Genomic DNA, 14,056 nt, shown 5'->3' with positions numbered 1-14,056 from the left:
TGGCCTCTACGTGGGCATACCTGCTTACGAGACTCGCCGCCTCCAGGCCATACAAAATCAGGCCGCCCGCCTCATTTTGTCTCTCCCCAAATCCTCCCATATCACTCCCGCTCTCAAATCTCTTCATTGGCTCCCTATCCGATTCAGATCCTTCTTCAAATTGGCTTGCTTAGCTTTTCGAGCTCATTCCCGCTTCGCTCCCTCTTTCATCACTTCTCTCATCTCTTCTCACGCCCCTAGTCGCACGCTTCGATCTTCCTCTCTTTCTCTCTTGCACATCCCTCGTTTTCGCAAATCCAGAACTGGCGGTACTCGGTTTTCTGTCCTGGCCCCCCAGTTCTGGAATAGCCTCCCACTTTCTATTCGCTCTATTCCCATCTACACTCACTTTCGTAAGGCCCTTAAAACTTTCCTTTTTTCTCAGGCTTTTCCCTCTTAGTTCTCCTGGTTTCCCGTTGTGAGCTCTGAACAGGTCCCTAGCGCCAGGAAGCCGCTTGGCCGCAGTGCGCTTTATTAAATATTTTTTTCATTTCATTTCATTTCATTTCATTTCATTTCATTTGTATTGAAGACTAACTCTGTGTGTAGGTTAAAGTTGACTTGAGTTCAATAAGTTACACACGAGTATTTTGGTACTACAGAAAAGGTTTACAGCAGGGCAAAAATTCTATGTACTCCATACTAAGTATTGTAATGAGCCTTGAGTTATTGGACATAATTGTCTAAGCATGACAATTTCTACTTAACATAGAAGACTGTGTGCACCAGGCACTAACCTATGTACATGTGCTTGCTTTGCTTGTGAAGATGGGCTAACTGGAACGTTTTTAACACAATATGACGGGTGCAGGTAGTATGATATTTAGTATCGTCCTTCAGATCTTGGTTACTTTTTAGCAGATTATGTATTTTATGCCAAGTGTTTCATAGAGTGTACACTGTTCTTAGTAGATACTTTTTAATATTCTGTAGTGTATTTCCCATGAGAGTTCCACTTTCTGCAAATAGTGTGGTGCAGGGGAAACTATCTCCATAGAGTGACTACTGCTTACAGTACCCACTACTCTACACATATTGATTTAATTCCTCAATATAGATTTGGTGAGTTTCATGGATTGATACAGATAAGTTTCAGGGGTTTGATATAGATCAAAGCTGAGCACAGTAGGGCATTAATTTTGGAACAGAAGTTCAGCATGTTTTTAGGAACTTGGCTTTCTCTTAACAGTTGTATACAGATTAAACACCATACTCAATGAGGGTTTCCCATATCTGTGGATGATTGTTATTGTGAACTATGCTAGCTGCAAAGTGTAAGGTATAGGGTCAATTGTGCAAATAATGCATGCTTTCTACAGCTAAGGGAGTTGTGTAATGATGTCTGATGTTCTGAGCTATTTTGTACTTACTGTTACACCTTTAATGCCATAGCAACTTACAGAACAATATGCAGGAAAATGAAGCTTGCAAGATATCATCAGGGATGTCATCATGTCATCTTTGGAGATGTCATCAGTGATGTTATGACTGATGTCGTAGAACATGTCATAAAGGATGTCATATGTGAAGTGATAATCAGTGCATGGCGTCAGCGCAAGTTATAGTTAGTGCTGCTAAAAATAACTGGTGAATTTCAGTTTTTTTTAAAAGATCAAAACGTTAATGTTGTCACTGAAAAATTCACCTAACTATACCGTTACTTTAACCTTTGTTTTTTCCAGTGAATGTCTAAGTTTTATTAAAACAAAAACAGATCTTTTTATCACACGTAACTATACACTACTTTACCCTCAGTTTTTTTGTGAATTTCTAGAGGTTTTTTTTAGCGTAAAGAAAAACGTAATTACCATACATAAATGCAATCCCCTGCTGCACATGGTCTTTGGCTGTTCACAGCGGAGGGCTGGCTGCAGGCCCAGCTGCCAACCCCCACATGCAGACAACCCCATGCTGTGCTCAGCCTTCAGCTGTGCAAACTGAGGGATTGGCCACAGGCATGGCCCTGGGGACCCCAGGGTCTTTTTGTTTTTAAAGGGGAGGGGGGCAGCCTCCCTCCCGAGCCTCTTTAGGTCATGGGAACCCCATTCCCCTGGGCTACGTGCTTGTTTAAGGGGAGGGGGGCGCGCCGACCCCCTCCCCCAGCCGTTATCAGCCCCAGGGACCCCATCCACAGGCACCACTTATTTAAATAAATGGAATGAAGGGCCGAATGGCCCCGCTCCATGAGCCTTGTTAGGCCTTGGGGGCCCCATCCTCCAAGGCCACTCTTTTAAATAAAGGGGAGGGGGCATGCATGCCCCCCCCCAACCAGGCTGATATTGGCCCCAGGGACCACATCCCCCGGGGCCAACAGAATTTTGAGGTTGATTTTATCCACCCCATGTACACCATCCATTGAGGCCCAGCAGCATTTTGAGGGGGAAGATGGTGTGCATGGCCCCCTCCCTGGGTGTATTTCGGGCCCAAGACCCTATCTACCGGGTTCAGGCAGCTTTCTGAAGGGGTGGGAGGCTTGCGTGGCACCCTCCCTGTGACGATTTCAGCCCTGGGGATCCTCTCCTATGGGGCCCAACACCATTGTGAATGGAGAAGAGACACACAGTCTTACTCCTCAGGCCGATTTCAGCCCTGGGGACCCCATTCCCCAGGGCCTGGCAGCATTTTGAAGGGGAGGGAGGCACAGGGTCTCCCTCACCAAGACAATTTCGATCCCAGGCACCCCATCCCCTGGGGCCTAGCGCAACAAAAGGAGGTTGCCCTGGTGCCCACCAAGGGCACCCACCATGCTGTTGTTACGGGCTGCGGGGAGAGCCCCAGGGTCCCCATGGATCCAGCACTGCTCCCGCCCGCAGGTCACAGCTATTAATGCTGCTTCCTGTGGGCTGGAGCAATATTTTGATCTGCTTTCCTGCCTGCATCACTTCGGGCAGGGAAACAGATGGAAAATCTACTCTCAGCGGGCTGAAGCATTTTAGAAGTTCCTCCCTACTGGGAGTGGACTTGGTGTTTGATCTGGCTTAGAAAATGCTCCTACCAAGCTACTGTGGGCAGCGTATATGCCTCAAACCTGGTCCAGGTCACTTTCCTTCAGAGCCTTCAGTGATTTTAACTGTGTTGTGGATGTTCACTTGAATATGCCTATACCTCCTCTGCATGGATGCTGGGCTTCAAAACTTCGCAGAGTTTTTGGGACTGGAAGTTGCATTGGGGTCTAACGGATATTTGGAGTGTGTAACACAGGCAAATACGAGACTATTCTTATTATTCACACCTTTATAGACTGAACACACACCTAGATATCTATGTCCCGGGGATGATTCATTTAATTAAAGGGGAGGGGGCCCCACTCCTCGACTCATTATAGACCTCAGGGAGCCCACCGTAACTGCCAATAAAGCCTTTAAAAGGCCCTGGCGACCACATCCCTCAGGGCCACTACTTTTAAAAAAGGTAGGAGGTGTGTGGCTCCCCTTATTGAGACTTTTATGGCCCGGGACCACATTCACCAGGGCCAGCTTACATGTTTTGTCATGGGGAACTCACCCCAGGGACGCAGCAAATTCCCTTCCCATACAGGCAGAGAAACTTTTACTTGCTCACACCTGACTGGTTCATTTTTCAAACTATGGCCAAACCGGAGCAAACACACAGTCTGCTCCCAGCTTTAAATGATGCTCTGCCAGCTGGGAGCAGACTTGAGTTGTGTTTCGAAACTGGTCAAAATATTGCTCCCACGCAGAGGGAGCAGCATAAGTAGCTGCTCCCTCTGGGCGGGAGCAATGGTGGCTACCGCAGCATGCGGGTAGCCAGCTGGGGCTACCGTGGCCCTGGGACTCCCCCACATGACCCCCAACATTGTGCATGGCGAGTGCCCTGGGTGGGCACCAGGGCACCCACCTTGAAATAATTTGTGCCTCGGGTGCTGGGGTCCCCAGGGCCATAATAGGCTTGGGGAAGGAGGCTGGGGGCTGCACAGCCGCCCTCCACTGTAAAAGAGGTACTGCCCTGGGGGAAGGACTTTCAGGGTCCTGATGAGGCTCGGTGGTGGGGCCAAACATCCCCCTTCCATATAATAAATAAAACTGTCCTAGGGGATGGGGTCCCGAGGGCCTAAAGAGGCTCAGGGAGGGGGCCATGTGTCGTCCCCCCCCCCCCTCCCCTTCACTGTAAAAAAAAAATAGCCCTGGAGGATGGGCGCCCCAGCGCCAAATGAGGCTCAAAAAGGGGGATCACTCCCCTTTAAAAAAAATATAGCCCCTGGGACGGTTCTCTCCGGGAATTAATGAGGCTCTGAGAGAGAGACCACACAGCCCCATAGCCCCCTCCCCTTTTTATCGGTTTGCCCTGGGGGATGGGGTCCCCAGGGCTAAAAGGGTTCAGGGAGGGGGATCCAAATTGCTCCCTCCCCATTTTAATTGGTTTGCCCTGGGGGATGGGGGTGTACGCCACCCTTCCCTTTAATTTTGGCCCTGTGGGTTGGGGGTCCGTTTGTGAATGGGGCAGACTGTTTATTCATTGATGCAGCATTTAAATCAGGGGTGCACAATACATGTCCATGAGGCCCGAACGCTTATTTCATTTTTTTAAATCCATATAACACTTTTACACACAATGGGTGTGAATGGAAATCATTTACTTAATCCATTGCTATCCTGAAAGTCTGGTGTTTATTTGGCCCTCTTACACCGGTCTTGAGCACCCTGGCTGTGGATCTGCTTTAAAGCACTTTTTGTGAAGTTTCTGGCAAGTGGTCAATAAAAAAATATGGCATTTACATATAAAAAAATATGAATGCGAAAAAAGTTTTAAACAGTCTATGAACAGGATTCTTTGTTATGCAGATGCAAGCAGTCCATAATGTTCTGCAGTGACTCAACAGAAGTGAGTAGATTCCACCATGACTCATAAACTAACCTTCCACTGCTTATGCAGTTTTCTAACAGTTTCCTGAAGGCTCTGCTGTTCTTCCTCAGGCAGGATATCTGTTAGTTCATCACAAGCTTTCAGAAAGGTGTTAAGTATCCTCTGGTCTAGCTGACTGAAAAACTCCTGAATAAGAAAAAGAAGGGCAGAAAGTTAAGTAGATATCAAGAATGGTGCATCACATGAAGCTAGTGCTACATTTACCGTGGATATGAAGTAAACTGAGTAGCTTTTCAGTACACTATTATATCTACCTGTGTACGTCTGATATGCTTGGTATATGCTTTATAAGTCCGTTTTTTTTACTTTGTGAGGAAACAAATATTTTCTGTGCATTTATATACAATAGAGCCTCACACTTTTTTGAGATTTCTTAACTTACATTTCTTAAAAATTGATAAGTACCTTAGTTAGTAAGACAAGCTTTGTTAAACTACCCAGAACAGAAAAGCACTCTCGTTTTTTTAAGTAAAGTATAATTTTCTTTCAGCACACAACATAATACAATGAATTATAAGGAACCCAAGAGATAACAGAATACACCAACCTTTTGGCCACATGAAAAAAGCGGTACAAATATAAACTGTTATTGACAAAGCCAATAGGTCCGTTGGGACGACTGGCCAATGCCATATTTGTGATGCTGTACTGCGTGGTATGACCAAAAGTTTTTAAAAAACTTGCCATTTGATGCCTAGCCAAATATGAATCCCCGACCTCTTCAAAAGTGTTGACCTTTCCCATAATTCCAAAATACAAGTTAGCCTGAATCCAAGGTTCTTTGACAACTTTGTTTTTATCTTATAATTCCCATGAATATGTGATCTGGCTACCCTTAAACTATTGAGAAACTAACACTTTTCTTTATCCTTCCAAATTTGCATATCGAAAAGTCCTATTTTTTTCCAGGGTCGTCGAATTAGTGACATAGCCAGTGTGTCATGGGCCCTAGTACAAACAAAGAAATGGGCACTCTGGCTGCCATCTGAGTTGTAAAATACAGTAGTAATCAGGATTTGTTGCCCCCCCCTAGCCTCTGGGCCCCGGTGCACCTGCTGCACCAGTGGAGGCTACACCCCTACTCCCAATAAAAATGACTTGAGTATTAACAGCTTCAGCTATCCTGTTACGAGAACGAAAAGACTTGGGACCAGATCATGATGCCCTTCGGTGTGAAGCTCAGCAACACAAGAGCTGTACTCAGTACAGCTCAAAAACACAAAGAGGAAATTACTGTGATGTGTTTCCGAACTGTGCTGTCTCCAGCTCATGCTCCAACTTGGAGATTTTACAAGTTAATGCATGCGCAGAAGAGTGCAATTTTGGGGAAAATACAAATGCATAGACCCTTGCTGGGTTTAACCTCGGCACTGACTGCTATCATGATATGACCCTAGGACTGGGCAATAATTATTATTTATTCTTATAAAATTATTATGCCATTATTCATGTGCAGATGTGATCCCATATCTTTTACTTCCATGAGCCTTCTGTGTGGATAGTATATTGTATGGACCTATGCTACTGAACTAGTTGTATTCAAGCCCTCAAAAGCCCTGGGATGGTCAAACATGACCAAACGTCTGTTACTAGTGATGCAAAATAATTCTGGGCAGTCTAATCTCACTGACAGGGGTATAATTTGACCAATTTGCCTTCCTTCTTCAGGCATCACATTAACAGTATTGCTCTGCTTTACTATAGTGTTCTGCCTCTCTCAGTCAACGCAATGCATACTACTTTAGTGTGTTTGGAAAGAAATTGACCATGAGACCTCTGTCTTCTATGAACGAACAACTCACTTAAAATCTAATAAAGGTACAGACAGCAAAGTGCTGGGCTTGAACAATGTGGTTCAGATTACAACAGTTTGTTTCCTAGTTGCTCAAACCCAGGCCAAATTGTAATGCATTTATCACAAAGCTGTCCACACTAGTTCTCGCTGTAGTTGGCTTCTATGTTGGTAATTTCTGACAGACTGAAACCTTGAGTGGTTCTAAATAATTTGCTTTTGTCTTTGTGTGGCTACATTGGATTTAACCTACAGTTTTTTTTATCTCTAGACTTTGACTTGTGCTTAAGATTTTCTACTTCCCTAGCACCTCTTGCACATATAAGCCTTAAAACGTTGGCCAAGCTACCAAGTTAGAAAGGATCTTGAGGTGACTTTGGTTCACCTGTTTTAGAATTGCTATGTTTGGGTGCTCCACTTGAGCCCATTTAGGTTTAATTCTTTTTTGACCTCCTTTCTTCAGTTACTTGCTCACAATATGGCTCAAAGTGAAGCAAATTTATTGAAATGGAGTAAATATGGTGTAAAGCAAGAATCACCTGAATGGATTTGAGAAGACATAAAAAGAAAACAAGTATTTTCATCTGGAAATGGGTATGGGCAGCTTTACATTGAACTACTTGTCACTGTTGAGTAGGCCCATACCCTAGCAATTACAATGGTAATCAATTATACTACTTCTTGATTTGAGTTAGTTTTTACTGGGCCTCTGTGCTTATGTATGAGTGTTGACAGTTATTTATAACTGCTCATGAGCTTGGAGGCAACCAAACCATCCACATGGTGATATTTGCTGCATTGCAACACCTTATCTGCCCAATCGGCTCACTCTAACACTTTCTGCTGATATCATATCCATACTAGCACTGTATTGGCCACAAAGTGTCCAGGACAACACATGATCCATACTGTGCCACCCTTTTACGTGCTGTAGCAGAGGATATGCTTCAGTTCAGTCAACTAAAATACTCATGGTAGGACAGGTGCATTCATGTAGTTTCTGGTTCAGTGCATTGCACTGGTTCTTGTGTTTAGAATACATCCTGTTAAAGAGGTGTCATGCATTTCCTCTCATATGTAAAATGTACAGAGGGACATTGTAGACCTCATCCATAATCCTTCACAAATAAGGCATGCAATATGAGGCAACCCTCTCCAGAAACTAGTCCAGAATAACATAAGTTAGTAAACTATAAGGGTCAGATATATGAATATAAGGTCCATAATTTCAAATGAAGAGCGAGGAAATACATGTTTGTCTCTTCGAGAAAAAATATTAAATAAGATGGCTGAAAGGAATATACGGACAAGAAAGAAAGTACACTTGATATGAGCGTTGTGAAGGAAAACGTTCTTGCAAATCCACTTTCTAGCATATTCCTCTGCTTAAAACTGAAGGAACTTAGCATTCTACTTATTCAAGACGTGTTTTACATTGCAACAGAACAATGTACCATTGGAGCTCCTTATGGCAGGAGGATATTCCTGACAATGTGATTTATTTATGCAGGTTAAAGGTTGTTGTAGTACTCTTGAGAGACAGGTAGCTGAAGGCACCCTATGAACATTCTCCTACCACGAATGAAAGCCATAATACCATATCTTTTTGCATAGTCAGTGACAATACACTTGCTTCTTGCCCATATTATGCAATGTTGTTATCTTGTCTTTTAGGGACTTCATATTGTTGCTATTGAGCCTAGAAGTGTGTGATCACAAGTTCAGGAGGTGTGCGAGGACTTAATTCAATGGGACATGATGATTTATCCCCTTCATGACCGAAGATGTCTTTGAAGCGAAAACACTGAATCAGAAAAAAACTACACACATTACGGCTGCCAAAAAAAACGAAATATGCAACAGATGCATTACGAAACGTCTGACGATGAAAGCACACCAATTTAAAGTATAAGTACAAATAACCCTAATTTAAATATGTTTTGAGTTGCTAGAGCAGTGCCTAATTGAGCTGGGGGTTACTAGTGGGGGCCACCGGCCCTTATTTCTGGGGACCAGCACTTATTTTTTTTATTAGACATTTTGCGAGAGTAAGACAGAGAAAAAGCCACAAAGGGGAAAGAAGGAGGAAGAGAAAAACTGAAAACCGTCACAAAGTGAGAAAGCATGAACCAGGACGAGTGAGATAAATGGGCAGGGAGTGTCAGGTAGTGGATTAAAGAGGCATGAGGTGGATTGAAGGCTGCACAGCTTTAGTATGTGGCATGCCAACATTCAATAGCACTGGATGCTGGCTTCTCATCAATTCTTTTACAAATTAAGCACTACAATACAGGGTATTTATTCAGTCCCAAAAACTGCCCACCCTCACTTCCCACCTCCTGTTGGAAATGGTGATTAAGGGCCGGAATATGAATTTAGCAGTGCTGCGCAAGGTTCGCCCTGCCGCGACACTGCCAAAGCTGTAGTCAGGCCGTCTGCAGTTAAAAAGTTTCCTCTGGTCTGGCGGGCTTAGTATTTGATATTCCCAAGGCACTGCCCTGAAAATGGGCACAGCAATGGTAATGCCAAAAACAGTTCCTGCACTGCATGGACTGAAACTTCAATGCTGTGCAGCGACTGGTGTGCATGGACATGGGAGGCACATGTGTGCATCCACTGGGCGTGAGGCACCAGGTGGCACTGTAGGGCCCCCTTTACTTCCTCTTCGCCACAGTTTTCATGGAGGTGAAACTGCCATGAAAACTGTGGCGGACAGGAAATGTGTAATATGCTTAGCAGGACCACAGTGGTCACGCCAAGCACATTACTGCCTCCTGTCCCAGCAGCGGTCGGCAGTAGGAGTTCCTGCAGGGCGGTGACGTGGGGAGGAGGAGGGGCAGGGTGGGGGTAGTAATGTATGGATTACGGAGTTTAACAGGTAAGTAAACACATAAATAAATAAAACAGATTTTGTTGCACGCACTGTATCGCATTTGGTGATGCAGTGCACGCAACAAAATTTGTTTTATTTATTTATATGTTTACTTACCTGTTAAACTCCGTAATCCATACATTACTACCCCCCACCCTGCCCCTCCCCCTTCCCACGTCACCGCCCTTCAGGAACTCCTACTGCCTACAGCGGCTGTCCTGTCCTCTGCAACACCCCCAGGGAACGGCGCTTCCCTGGCGGCTGCAATGGGGCTAGGCACCGTCCATATTGTAAGAGGGCAATCAGGAGACCAACAACCCCGCCGCTCTCCCGTGATTTGGCAGTTTGTGGACTGCCAGACTTGTAAGTGGGCCTTAGTGAAAGGCTCTTCATAAGGAATATTTGCTTAGGTTATGCTTTGTATAATTAACAAGAGCCATTGTAATAGGAGGCGTGAATGTGGCTCCACTCAACTTTGTTAACCACCAATGAAGTACATTCCCCATGCACTGATAGCATCCTCTGTCTGACTGTGCATTACAGTTGTGTCTTTATATGCATGTGGATGTATAGCCTGCTATGCATTGGAAAATCCTCTAGATCCATGAGGGGGCAGACTCAGGGATTGATGGATTCTGGTGCTCAAATTGTGAAACTCAAAGCCGGTGGGTGTCTCCCGCACACTGCAATACAGTGGTAACAGAGACCCCACTCTCCGAGGGAACAACTGTGCTTGAGGGACACATGCACTCTGGTGTCCTGTGTCCCTAAGATCCTGACTGGACCACATAGGACTTAATGTGCTTAGCACAGACTATTGCAAGTGCCGTATTATCTGTGTTCTCACATGAATAGAAGTGATATCTATCACTTCTTTATGAAGTCAATAGTGCACCTTGCTTGCTCTAGCATAGCTCATAAATATGCAGTTTTAAAAAACTATTCCTTATTAAAAACACAAATATATTTGTAAGCCCGCATTAGCCGATGGTAGGCATTTCCCTACAGCTTTTAAAAGCATGCAGTTTCATGGAAAGGTAATGATCACGTAAGAAACCTTCCAAAATGATATAGTTCCAGAAATGTTAACAAACCTTTCTAAAAGTTCCCTACATATTTTCAGCAAAACTTCACACTTATTATTTAAATATACATTCAAAGTGAGTAACCTGTAATGAAAAAGTGACTGCCTATTTTATTGTCACACTCAAATCTTAATGTCAAAAATATGTTTTAAGTTAAGAAGAAAGAATGAATCGACATCAGCAAGCTATACATACAGTGTGTCTCTTCAGCAGCTCCTCTGTATTGCCTTTTTCCTTAATGTAAGACTGAGCGGTCTGTAGCACCTTCTCAAGCTCTGCTCTGGACTCATCAAACTTCTTCATCATGCTGCTGTTGGCTTCTACCTGCTTCCTCCAGTCTGTGGCCTTTTTCACCATAGTCTAAGTAAAAAGTAAAAAAGACTTCTGCAACAGTGTAGTGCAAAATGGTGCTGGCAGAGTAGCACACAAGTTAAAATAATGTCATTGGCTCATCAGTTTTCAGCACAGCTTTAGGCTTATAGGACAAAACCTCATCAGAAATTACTACCATGGGGTACAGTACTACTGGGGACATATTAGATAAAGTGTTCTAGGGGCACAGGAGGCAAGTGAGCCTGCTTTGTGCACCATCAGGACATTTTGGCTTTACACAGAGGGTCACAGACGCTTGTGCGGCCAATGCTGTAATCCAGATAGCTCTGACACTCATGTAGTGCCACACTATCTCAAGAGGGAGTGCCCATCTTTGCATGGGGGTATGAATTTTTCCCTCTGCGCCCATGCTGTATTAATGACACGTGCGCAAAGGCAAAATGCTGTCAGGAGGTGCACTGAAAGTGTGCCACAAAAAGGCGGAGCACTATTAGAGTGCCTCCTGATGGCAGCTGCCGGGAGGGGGGAAAGAGGGTCCCACGGACCTCCCAATCCCCTTGCAGGCAGGTGCAGTCACTCACTGCACCTGCCTGCAAAGCCATCTCTAATCACTCTTCAAAGTGTAGGTGGGTTGCTGCCTGCACAGTGAAACACAGAGCAGCTTTGAAGCAGCAGCTCCAAATATCACATGAATGCATCGCACCCATGACAGCACGAGTTGGCGGCTGCCCTGGGGCAGGGCATTCAATGTAATATAGCGCACTTTCCCTGTTTGTGCAAGGTGCACCAATTTAAACATGTGCAGTGGAGCAAACAGGGAAAGTATATGCAATACAGACGCTGCTGTAAGAATAGAATACTCTACAATAGAGAAAACCCAGAGACTGAGACAAAAGGGACATTTAAGAGATGAAAGAAAAAATATTAGAGGAGAGAAATATATAAACGTTAGGAACATGATCATTCAGAAAAACATTTTAAAATTGAATATGAAGGTCCAGATTATTCAATACTTTGTGCTGGTGCAAAGTAACTAAAAGTGATGCAAACTGGTGAAAAATACTGAATTGTGTTTACTTTTGATTTTTACTGGAAAGGTTGCCTAAATGTAACACAAAGTAGGGTGATGCACTACTTTCCATCAAGGGAAAGCCCCATGGGTGTTAAAAGGGAGATCCCACATATCCAAGTAAGATTTTTGAAGCAGAGGCCTTTCTACTAACAGTTGTAGGGCTTTGTCCCCAAAAGTATGCCATCTTGAGGTAGGTGCAAGGTAGAAGAAAAGTGTATTTACTCCAAACGTTCCCCAATTTGCATGTGTGCTGCAAAGTATCTCACATGTAAAAAAGTGATAACAGTTTTAAAGTTAGTCTCAGTGCAGTGTTTTGTACTGGAAGGGTATCCTTTGTACAAAACCTATCGTAGATTGATTTACACCATGCAGGGGTGGCTCCTCTATAATGGTGGAGGAACATTTCCCCACTGGTCAGTCAGTGAGTGGTCTAGCAAATGACCGCTGACTAACTGATCCGATGTCAGCAGGTAGGGCAGGGCCTGGCACAGCAGGTTGGAGAGGTTGGCGCAATGTGAGTGCGCATCTATGTTTGGCCAGTTGTCTTTGGCTGGCCAAAAAGACTTGCACAATTAGGTTTCTCCAACTCAGCTGTTACACATCCGGGTTGGAGAAACGTCACAGGTGCCTAGACACTGCCGCTCAGACCAATCCTGTCACTGCTCTCATGACATGAGAGCAGGCCAGGACTAGAGGAGAGCCTGAGAAGAGGACCAAGGTGGCAGCCACATACACAGGTACGTTTTTAAAATGGTATTATTATTACCCTGTCCCTCCCCCCACTTCAGTACTGCGGCAGCTGCCACTGCCCACATTCACTATGGTGCACAGGTAAGTGTTTTGTGCAAGGAAGCCAAATCGTGCACCAGCGCTGGGGAGGACAGCAGCAGCACCATATCTTAGTGGATATACCTCTGTACTATTCCCTCTTTCAACTTTGGCTGCTTTACCTTGTTGTGTGAAACAATATTACATTTGCCCAGTAGTGTACTTGCTGCACAGTTTGCAGATTTGTGTACTTTACAATGTTTTCTAGGGTTCACCAACGGATCAGATGATTACCTGAAAAGCTGCCTGTGTCTCAGTGAGTTTCTTCTGGAGAATCGATCGATCAAAATGCTGTATTGCTTTGCTCTGGGTGACAGCCTTCTGAACTGCCAGGCTGTGTTTGTCAATCAAGGCCAAACTCTTCTTGCAGTTTTCTTGAGAAGCGACCAATTCCTGCAGGAGATTGAAATCATCAAACTGACAGAATCCTGGTTTGTCTTACATTTCTGTGAATGTAACTCCTAGATAACAAGACCCAGGGCGGTCTGCATGGTTATAAGCAGTTCCCTTGGACAAGTACTTACTGAGTAGTTATTAAAAAGCAACTGGAATTATGCAGCAGTGGAGGGTAAATTTATGCAGCATGGTTCATTACATTATAAAAAAACAAAAGGCAAGTAATGCAGCAAAATGCATTCTGGGTCGTTATTGTTTCACTGTTTTGTCACTGTAACACATGTATACTGTTGGTTAAATATTTCACCTCGGTAGTTACAGTTGAACATCTGAGTACAGCAACCAGCAACTAAAAAGTGGGTAGTAAACCTTTGTAAATTATTTGCTACTGTGAGGTACCCAGTGGTGTCTTTAGTAACATTTAGTCCGCCTGAGTTAAAAACAAAATGCAGCAGATCGTAGAATGCACAAAATACATAATTATGAAGAAAAATCCGCATTCACAGAATGAACGAAATTTCAGCTGCCCTGATTATAACTGACATATGTTCATAAGGGTAAATGATTCCCCTTGAGATCCATTGTATGCAAATATGTTGAATTTACCCTGAAAATATTTGAAAATTGGGGCACAATGTTGGGTGTTCCCCTTAGTACACCAACAAAATGTTCAGCATTGTCAATAATCCAGTTGGTTTTCCAACATTTAGCAGCTATATTCTCATATTACTGCCTCCCAGCCCCGTTTTTGGATG

General features: G+C 44.1%; 1 protein-coding gene across 1 annotated transcript in view; it reads right to left on the bottom strand.

The window, feature by feature from the left end:
• The window catches only part of SYNE1 (spectrin repeat containing nuclear envelope protein 1), a 2,319,318-nt gene that overhangs the window by 1,682,558 nt on the left and 622,704 nt on the right, over positions 1-14,056 (bottom strand). The window contains exons 23-25 of the mRNA XM_086926873.1: positions 13,140-13,298; positions 10,868-11,032; positions 4,915-5,049 (exon numbers count right to left, since the gene is read on the bottom strand). Coding sequence (XP_086782999.1) covers positions 4,915-5,049; positions 10,868-11,032; positions 13,140-13,298 — 459 coding nt within the window. The remainder of the gene's footprint in view (positions 1-4,914; positions 5,050-10,867; positions 11,033-13,139; positions 13,299-14,056) is intronic.

The sequence above is a fragment of the Lissotriton vulgaris genome, chromosome 6, assembly GCF_964263255.1.
Source record: "Lissotriton vulgaris chromosome 6, aLisVul1.2, whole genome shotgun sequence".
Classification (NCBI taxonomy): domain Eukaryota; kingdom Metazoa; phylum Chordata; class Amphibia; order Caudata; family Salamandridae; genus Lissotriton; species Lissotriton vulgaris.
The sequence above is the reverse complement of the archived record's forward strand: the minus strand, read 5'-3'. Positions and strand labels throughout refer to the sequence as shown.